This window comes from Octodon degus, unplaced genomic scaffold, assembly GCF_000260255.1.
Source record: "Octodon degus isolate 3935 unplaced genomic scaffold, OctDeg1.0 scaffold00034, whole genome shotgun sequence".
Classification (NCBI taxonomy): domain Eukaryota; kingdom Metazoa; phylum Chordata; class Mammalia; order Rodentia; family Octodontidae; genus Octodon; species Octodon degus.
Window position 1 is genome coordinate 13919631 of NW_004524610.1, and position 10545 is coordinate 13930175.

Consider the following 10545-nt stretch of genomic DNA (forward strand, 5'->3'; position numbering starts at 1 on the left):
TTAAACTCATATTCTTTCCAGGGGCTGGTGGGTTGAGTGCAGGGGAGTGAGATGTTACTTCAAAGAGAGTGGCCCTTGAGGCTACCTGAAGGAATGAAGGAATGGGAGTGCTGAGCCTCCTGAAAGGTCAGATCCTTAAACCAGGGACAAAATTAACCACCACCACCTAGCACTGATGGTATAACTGCAAAACAGAATGGGCCATAGTATCATCTTATTATTCTAGTCTATAACCTGTAAGTTTTGTTGAAGTTGCAAATAGATGTAAAGAATAACTATTTCAAAGTATGAGTATTTAAATACTCACTTCGCAGTTGTCTCTTTATTTCTTTTGCAGGATCCAGCCAGTTCTGCAAGATGGTAAAAAGTGTTATCATTCAGAAATATCCCAGACCAATACACCAAAACAAAAATTCATTATGTTTCACTAACATGCATAATTTTAAAAGATACAGTACAAGCAAATTCAAGAAATCAAAATAGAATATTTTACATTTCACAACTTAAATGTAAATACATTTTTATAAAACTCAACTTAAAGCCATTTTCACCTGTTAGCATTGCACTGTCTTAACCACTGATTTGTTTTTGAGTTTGCAGGGATGTGTGGTAGTGTTAAAAACTAAATTTCAATCACAAGACATGGTCTACCTCTATACAACCTTCATTCTATAAAGTGCCAGTAAACAGCCCCTATGGATAGTGAACTGAGAATTCATCCCAGTAGGTTTCTACTCATAAAGGATACAATGTGCACTAAAAACTGTCAGCTGAATTTTAACATGCTCCAATCAAGCACAATCACCTCCACTTCTAAAGCCAACTCCTGCCCCTCTCCCAGCCTCTGCCCCCTACAGCTACAGTATGCTATGCAGAGGGACTGCCCAGCTGCAGACAGTACTTCCTCACCTTTGTGCAACATCCTTCTGCCTCCTAAACTTCATTCCTCATGGGAATACAATCATAAGGAGCTGTTTCATTTCAACCTCATTTCTGCTCTTTGAGAAAGCTTCAGAAAAATGGCAACCATTACAACAACAAAAGACAAAATCTGAAGCACTTAGGTCAAACCATCTAAGGATATTAAATCTTTCAAAGTTGCAAGCAAAAACTCCTAAGAGAAAAGTATTACATGTTTTCATCTATATTTACATGCTGTCCTACATACACTTCTATTCAAATCATTAAAGTTCATTCACCCTGCTATTGAAGAACAAGTACATTTTAAAATACTATAAACTGGAATAAGGTTTTTTTGTTTTTTTTTTTTTAATCTGAATGCCCTGAGGGGTGGTTTGGCTGGCTGGAGTGTTGTGGGGATCGAACTACAGCAACCTGAGGCTGACAGCTTTGTGGAAGCAGCCACTTAAACAACTGAGCTAAGGCCAGGCCCCCCAAAATACTATAAACTGATTGAAATGACTTTACAGTGTTTGATTCATTTTAACAACTGTCCCAAATAATGTACAGTATCTGTGCTAAAACAGATTTTGTACAGATATATAAAGCAAGAAAAGTATTGTTACTCAGGAAATAAAAATAGCCTGCTATCATGGTAATATACTGAAATGTACAGCACAACATGGCCTTGCCCTGTTAAGAATCAGGAACAGCAGGATGCTTTGAAAGCAGAGTGGTCTGGACCCCACCAATTTTACTTCATTTCATGAGCTGCTTTCTAGACAGCAAGGGTGAAGTGTGCAGGACTCTATTCTGACACTGCTTATATTCAAACCTCTCAATAAAGAACCACAGGCGCGAAGTTCACTGTCACAGTCCTAGTGTCCCAGCTGCAGACACCACTGATGTGAACAGTTAGTGCTACTCTGCAATGGTCCATCTAGTGCCTTGTTAGGGAGCCACTCTAATTCTCCCCTCAGAAAAGAGCCTGGCACTCAGCTTCCCCGCCCTGCAGCTGTTGTCCCTCACACAGCTGGCTCACAAGTGGCCAGCTATGAAGAGTGCACAAAATGAGAAAAATACTTGTTCAGCTTCTGGCCCAGACTGGACTGGAGCTGAGGAACAGGCAAAGGAGGGTCAAATGCATGACACTGGCAAGCCCATGAAGTGATAACCACACCAAGAAAAACAGAATCAGAGATAACTGGTGCCAACCTGTAAAGAAATCCCTCAGACTGTTAACACAGAGAAAGAGACCATAGGGGACAATGCTGGTTGGCACAGATCCTCCCACATGCCTGACTTCATCAGTGTGAAGTGACACGCATGCCTCCTACACAAGAGCAATAAAAACCTTTCTCTGTCCCAACAGAAGATGGTAGAAGCAATGTCACCTTCTGCCCGCCCAAGGACTAACCTGTGTGGCCACGTGGACCCTCTATTCTCACAGGAGCACGAATCCCCAGTGCAAATTACCTGACAGTTTCTGGAGAGTGTGGTGGGAGTCAGTGGAGCTCGAGAGATCTAAGCGCATGGGTGACACATTAGCCAGCCAAATTTACACTGTCATTCTCAGGACACTTTCTACCACCCTCATACTGGTTACCAGTTACACTGAAGGTTTGTGTGGCTTCTCAGTTTAGACCCCATGCAAAGACTGAGAAGGCAGCAGGAGCAGCAGCAGCACAAGTGACTCCTTCCATTCATCGCCCATGCTGCAATCATCATGCCCATCAAGGAGTAAGATCTTCATCCCCCACATTACAACTTCACAAGGGCTGGGGGACACCACACTATTTGTGTCTTCCAGTACTTGGCAGTTTTAGGCAACTTGTAAGTATTAAATAAACACATGCTGACGGCTATCTACCCTTTCATGCCTCTTTCCTCTGCATACTGTGGTAATCTTTTTTTTTCTTCCAAAATTTTACTGATAAACAGCAATGAGACAGTTTCAAATCAAATCGGAAGTACAGTTTCAACAAATAACACACTGCATATATTCTTCTTAGTGGTTAATTGCTGTACAAGATGCGGACTTGAGATCCTATTTACAAACACCATTGGAACAAACCATTCTATTCATTAAGAGAATGCAACTATATATCTATACTGTGGTAATCTTAAATGAATAAATTATATTATAGTATTAGGATTTTAAAATTACTTCTGAGTACTCAGACTGTAGTTAACATAGAACATCACTTCCCACAATCATAAGTTCTACAATAAAAGGTAAAAATGATTTACTATAACTTTATATGAAGAAATACAAATTTATCTTCTTCTACATTGCCAATTACAAATGAATAAAAAGGGCCGGCCAAATAGCTCAGCAGATTAAAGTGCCTGCAAACAGGCGCAGGGGCCTGGGATTCCATCCCCACACCTGCCGTGTGGGCCCCACCCCTGGGGTGCCCTGAGATGGCAATTGAGACTGGGCGTGGTGATACACACCTGTAATCCCAGCTCCTCAGAGGCTGTAAACAGGCAGATCACTACAAGTCCAATTTATGTAGTGAGACCCTGAACACCCTATAGACTCTTCCCTAAAATACGAAATAAATAAATCTAAAATAAAAGCAATACATGTTAAAGCAGTACCTAACTAAACTCTCCAACTTTTGCCTGATAAGGAAGCATGTGTGAGTGGACGAAAAACTGTCAGCTGAAATGTAATAGGGACAGGCTCCCCCACAGCCCCTAGACATTCAGAAACCTGAGAGTTTCTCAGTGACAGCTGCTAGTGACTCACGATCAGCAGAACAGGGATTTTCTTAATGTTTCCCAAACATTAAGGTATAAGCAAAAATCAGAGGGGCTACAACTTATGTCACACTTTAGCAAAATTTATCTTGATTTGTTAAAAAATAAAGCACTTCTCCACCTACAGGAACTTCTACTTGTTCGGTTTTCATGCTGCTGTGCTTTTTAGTGGAAAAGCTTGTGGAGGTCATGGCTATAGCTCAGCAGCCTAAGTGCCTGCTGGTAAGCAAAGGTCCTAAGTTCAATCCCCAATGCTGCAAAAGAAGAAGCTTGTGGACCCAGTTCCTGGCTCAGAATCTTAAATGCCCGCCATCACTCCACTAACCAAAATGTTATGTAGCACCCTTCATGAATGACATGTTCATCTTTATCAGGTTATTATTACTCAGCTTAAAAGTCTTTCAGCAACTAGCCAAGCGTGATGGCACGTGCCTATAATCCTAGAATTTGGGAAAGTGAAGCAGGAGGGCTGTAGAGAGTTCAAGGCTAGCCTGGACTACACAGTGGTTCAAGGTCAACCTGAGCTACATAGCAAGACCTTGTCTCAAAAAAATAAATAAAAATAAAAAGCCTGTCAGTAACTACCATTCACCACTATTCTTCCAAGACTTTAATAATCCAAATGCAGTAAGCTTTGTATTTCTTGAAGGATTCGTGTTCTTTCTTTCTTTGGGCCTCTGCATGGCTGCCAACAAATACTACCTTCACATAGCACTTCTTCACAAAACCTTCTCTAACATAGTCCTTCCCAGGACCAGGACCACTCTATGCTATCAAGGGATGTGGCACAATATCTGGCGATTTTTTTTTTAATTACTTCTTTGTATTAACCACTAGACTCAACCTTGCACAAAGGGAGGTATCACATTTAATTTTTTACCACTGCAGTCCCAGAACTTAATAGGCTGACCATGACATATACTGATTACAGAAATTCAATAAAAACTTGTTAAACAACAACAACAAAAAAGCAGGAATGTTCAGTTTGGTTTCCTTCTCTTCATGTTCCTCTATATACTCTAACTCATAGCCAAAGTATAAATTCAGTAAATATTCAGCTTCTGAATAAATGAACATCAGGTAAAATAAAGCCATCAGCAAAAACTGCAAGAAATCCCTTAAGAGGTGTGCAATCAAACTAAATAAAAATGTGGTCCTAGAATATCAGAACTATTAAATCACCTTAGAAATCAAAGTCAGAAGGCTATAATTCATCTTGAAAAAAACTGCTACATCTTTATTTTCACTAACTTCTAAATGAAATTTGGATTATCATTAATTTTACATGTAGCAAAGAAGAAAACCTATTTAATATCAGGTGTACTTTTCTGTCAGCAGCAGAAATAAAAATAAAAATACTACCATATCACATTACATTAGTTGCAGATGTTGAAATATCATTTATGCTAACAAATATTTTGAAAGTACAATAGGCATCAAACTAGATATTAATGTTAATATGTTAATTAAAACACATCTCTATTACTTTTTTATTTTATTTTTAATTTTGTATTTTAGGGAAAGGTCTACAGGATGTTCAGGGTCTCACTGCTAGATCGACTCGTAGTGATCCACCTGTTTACAGCCTCCCGAGAGCTGGGATTACAGGCACGTGCCACCAGGCCCAGTCTCAATTGCCATCTCAGTGTGCCCCGGGGGCGGGGCTGGCACAGCAGGCCTGAGGATCGAACTCCTGGCCCCTGCACCCACTTGCAGGTGCTTTAATCCGCTGAGCTATTTGGCCAGTCCTACATCTCTATTATTTTATTTCAATTTTTTATTAATATTTTAAGAATGTTGCTTATTTACTAGCTTCTAGTCCTACAGCTTAATTTTACTAAAGTTATATATACAGTTCAAACACTATTCTGAGATGTGGCATTCAAATTCACTAGACTGCTGAAAGAATCAACACAAGAAAAAGATTTTTTTTAAAAAATCTGCCTTAGAAGATTACAAAAATGTTTTGCCAAATCAGCATATCAGATAGTTGCACAGCCATGTTTTTGCTCTGCACATCTACCAGTTAATTAGAAAACTCTTTAATACAATTACCATCTCTAAGTCTGAGTCCTGTTTAGCCAAATCCTGTGATATTATCTTACATTTTCAACAGGTTCTCAAAAACAGTGAGAACTTGAAGGAAAAAACTGCTACATCTTTATTTTCACTAATTATTTTAATCATCATTTTCAATTATCCTCTACAATAGATACATCTACAAAAAGTATCATCTTGGTTACAAATCATAATACTTGTATTTATAGGGTGCCAGAACTAGAAAGAAGCTCAAGGAACATACAGCCCAATTTCCATGCAGAATGTGAATGCTGAACTCTTCCCTAAGCTACCAGGAACACCTGCTTGCTCCTGAATCCCTGTCATGAACCATGTGGGGTTATTAGGAGACTCTTGCCCCCCTTGGCATGTGTGATATTCAGACTCTTGTAACTCTGCAAACTCACAGAACATTTCTTTATTCCCCAGGTGAAAGCTTCTCATATGCATGCACATGAAGAGCCAGGCCAAGTCCGTGCTAAATCAGCAGGTCTGGTTGAGGCCCGGCATTCCATGTTCTGGGAGCCGCCAACTACACTTTCAGCAGCACAGCCTAGATACCTTTTATGTAGAAATCTTGTCTTTTCTTGAAACTCAAATGTAAAGACACAGCTTTAAATCCTCTAACTGGTTTGTTAGGTAGGCTCCCATCTTGAGTGGGTCAAAACACCAAGTATTGATGGCTTCCTGCGAAAAATCCTAGCAGAAACCACAGATTCCATGTTCGTTCTCTCTCTCTCCCTCCCTTCCTCCCTCCCTCAAGATAAATTTCTTTCAAATGGGAAAGAGATCAAGACAGATAGGGAAGCAAAAGGGGATTTTTTAAAAGTAGGTATTATGTTATATAAATGCACCAACTACAAACAAGGAATGTAAACATGATATGCCACAAACGTTTCTTTTTAACTATTCCCCATCTCACTGAGTCCCTATGCCAAAGAATGTCAAGACCCACTGTTCTTTATTGGGCAAAACATACCTCTCAGACAGGCAACCACAGTCAGAACCAGCAGCAGCGTGAGTGTGCAGTTGCCCTTTGCAAGGTCCTGACCATGCCAAAGTGAATGACAACTCAAGATGCCTTTATAAAACCTATGTTCTAGTTCTCACAGTGACTCTCCTTGACTAAAATTAGTCTCCTCTAAATCCTCATCCCAATTAAACCCCAACTCTGACACTCTTTAATCTATGTCATCCAATTATTTTAGCAATAATCTGCTATTAGGTTGGGTTAGCCAGGATCCCCAGCCTTGGTAATTGGTCAGCCTCAGTTTCCGATTATGTTCTTCATCCAGCCCTGTCTGGCAGGCATTGTCATGTGAGCCTGGCATTCAGCAAGAAATCTAGCAGGTAGTTTGGCTAAAATTCCCCAAGTATGCCATGGTGTTTCCTTTTTGTAACTTTTTTTCTCTCCTTAACTATAAATTAATATCTTTTAAAATGTTTATCAAGTTTCTACAATAAGCAAAACTTTGTCATAATGAACATGTAAGATATTTTAAGGCTAAATATTATACTGAGACAAAGCTGGTTAAGAAAAAATACATTTTCTAAAAAGACACGAATAAAGCTGAAATCACTTACTTTCTGCTCAGGGTTTTCCTGAAACAAAAGTCCAAAGTAGTCCTTTTCCAAGAGATTGAGGTGTTCACATACACTGTCAAATAATACTTGTCCTTTAGCACGTTTCTGGGGGGAAAGAAATTCTTTATTTTTCAAGCACTAAAATTTCATATGTAACAGACACTTAAGAGCATGCTATAAAATACATGATTCATTATAAATAAATCTATTTGTGTTGGCAAAATAAATCAAAATTAACAATAAAAAGTGAAATTTTTTCACTTTAGTCTTTCCATTCCCCACACACAAAATATAAATTCTAAAAGGCATTACTAAAATAACTCCATACTTTATTGCTATACTATGTGAATATAAAATGAGCAAACAAAAATGTTGAGAGTTCATTTATTCATTTTAAAAACAGTACAAAAATATCCTTCCCTCAGTACCTAAAAGTGACTTACAAAATATCTACAAGGGCTGCCACGTTCTAGGAACCCCCAGATCCAGTCCTAGCACAGGACCGGTGAGTGTGTGGGAGAGCTTCAGGCTACCCTGTGCCAGCGGGACCTACTGGTCCCAGCCCAGGCGCAGTGTGGGTGACACCCTCTTCCACCCCCTTGGGATGCCCCCCACCACTCCGCAGTACCCCCCCACACCCCGCCCACAGAGTAGGAATTTCTGTCACGTTCCGGGAACCCCCAGATCCAGTCCTAGTCCAGGCCCAGTGAGTGTGTGGGAGAGCTGCCTCTCCCCCCTACTTCAACTTGTCCCCTCCAGACTCAGCTCAGGCCTGGACTACAGGCCTGGGGTGAAACCCTGCAGCTGCAATCCCTGCAGAGAGTGTAGGGGACAGAACCACCCAGCTAGTCCAGGAGCAGAACATCTTGCCAGAGGGGCACAACAGGTTCACCCCCAAGGGCAGCAGCAGGAAGGGCCTGAACACAGCAGCCAGACCCAAGCCAGGCACAGCTGGATAAATTTAAACTTTGTAGATCTGCACCTTAACTTCAGTAGGTGCTAAGGTTATAACTGCAAAAAAGATCTACAACAAAGGTCAGAAGACAGTGCTACACAAACTGACAAGGAGAAGGAGCAAAATGCAATCTCAGAACATCTACAAGGTATTACACTCACAGGAAAACTTTCAGCTTTGTTATTCAATATAACCTATATACTTCATCCCATCAACATCATTTGATTTTTTAATTTCATGATTATTTGTAGAATACAAGTTATTTTTATTTTCAACTCAATCTATGCTTCTATCTACCATTTTTTATTTTTTAACATTTATTTTATTATTTTTTTAATTTTTTTTTAAATTTTTATTTATTGGGGGGGCCAGCTCAGCCCACCTGGGGGCAGGGCTGGCTGGCATGTGGTGCTGGGGGATTGAACCGCGGTCCCCATGCTTTGCTGAGCTTGTTCTAAGTAGATGCTTTAGACCACTGAGCCATCTCACCAGCCCCAAATGCATGGTTTTGAACGTTAGTTTTTTGGGGGTTTTTTTGTTTGTTTTGTTTTTGTTTTGGTGGAACTGGGGATTGAACTCAGGCCCTTGTGCTCACCAGAGAAGCACTTACTCCACTGAGCCATCTCCCCAGCCCCTTCTACCATTTTTTAGAGTGCCATTTGGTACTCACCCTTTAGGATAAAAAATAAAATAATGGAACTGGGACAATAAGGCAACTGTATTTAAGGATTCAACATAATTTGCCTTGAATAAATTTTTTTTTCTTAATTTAAGAACTGCTGTTAACAGATATATAAAATCCCGGGCCAGCCAAATAGCTCAGCAAATTTAAGTGCCTGCAAGCAGGCGCAGGGGCCGGAGGTTCAATCCCTGGGCCTGCCTTGCTGGCTTCGCCCTAGGGCACCCTGAGATGTCAACTGAGATTGGGCGTGGTGGCACGAGCCTGTAATCCCAGCTCTTGGGAGGTTGTAAACAGGTGGATAACTACAAGTCTGATCCAGTAGTGAGACCCTGAACACCCTGTAGACTGTTTCCTAAAATAAAAAAAAATAAAAAAAAAAATATATATATATATCCCTTAAATATCCCTTGATAGTGACATAAGAAAGGCTTGTTATCAAATCACTGGCAAAACCAAGTAGTGACTCATTCTCAGTTAAGAAACATACCTCTGGGTCATTCTGACTTTGAGGTCAGCCCAGATACATGCCACCTCCTTAGTATGCACTGTCACTACTACGATAGTAAAAACAACATGCCATCGGGTTTTTTCATTTCCAAAATGACTGGACCTCACTATCAGAATGTATACTTTTCAGTTTACATACTGTGCAAAACTTGGTACTCTCCACACATGTATTACTTAAGGAGGAGAATCTAGTACTTTTACATCTTTTATAATGTCTCTAAAACAAACAGAATCACATCAAATAGTAAAGAAAGAAAAACCTGTCTGGATTATATCATAACATAATAAGCAATACACATCATTACAGATTTGCAATCAGGATTTAATGTCCAGTTAAAGTACCAAGTATGTTTATAATAGCTATATGCTTATGTGTCTACATAGTTACAGTATATAAACAAAGTGTACTGAGCAATGATACTGGACTCTGTAGGCCCATGCCAAGTTCTAAATATGTCTGCTACTTACAGCCATGTGATCCATGACAAAACAGCTAACTTCTGTTTGCATTACTTTTCACGTGTATTAAACAGGTGTACATAGAACTTAACACAAGGAGCATGGCAAGTACTAAATGGTTTATAAGGTGTAAAAATTAGTTATTTGAAATTAGGATAAAAAGAATATTTAAGACAACTGAATGTCTATAAATACATACCTCACTTTAAAGAGAAAATGCATCCCACTATTTACTTAAAGTTAGTATTTTGTTAATAAATCATATCTTCTCAATGATTTCCATTTTAAAAACAGAAGCATGCTCGCTTCCAAGAATTTCTCAACAGGCTAAGAGGAAAGCTTTCTCAGAGGTTGCACCCACAATCTGACCCAGGCGCCAGCACAGGACCAGGTCCCTATCTATTTTTATCTTTGATTAAAAGTACCTCCATCGGAGCAGTGTGAAGAAGAAGCGAGGACGACCCCCGAGCCGCCCAAAGCTGCGTGCCGCTGCATCTCGTGTCTAGCGCCTGTGACCTGCCGCCGTCGCCACCATGCCCAAGAGAAAGGCCGAAGGGGATGCTAAAGGTGATAAAGCCAAGGTGAAGGATGAACCACAGAGAAGATCTGCAAGGTTGTCTGCTAAACCAGCTCC

At 40.1% G+C, this 10545-nt stretch overlaps 1 protein-coding gene across 11 annotated transcripts in view; it reads right to left on the minus strand.

Annotated features, from left to right (window-relative positions):
* The window catches only part of Epb41l2 (erythrocyte membrane protein band 4.1 like 2), a 304724-nt gene that overhangs the window by 95943 nt on the left and 198236 nt on the right, over positions 1 to 10545 (minus strand). For all 11 annotated transcript variants that reach the window (XM_004630260.2, XM_023714273.1, XM_023714266.1 and 8 more), the window contains exons 4-5: positions 7309 to 7413; positions 308 to 350 (exon numbers count right to left, since the gene is read on the minus strand). In XM_004630260.2, coding sequence (XP_004630317.1) covers positions 308 to 350; positions 7309 to 7413 — 148 coding nt within the window. The remainder of the gene's footprint in view (positions 1 to 307; positions 351 to 7308; positions 7414 to 10545) is intronic.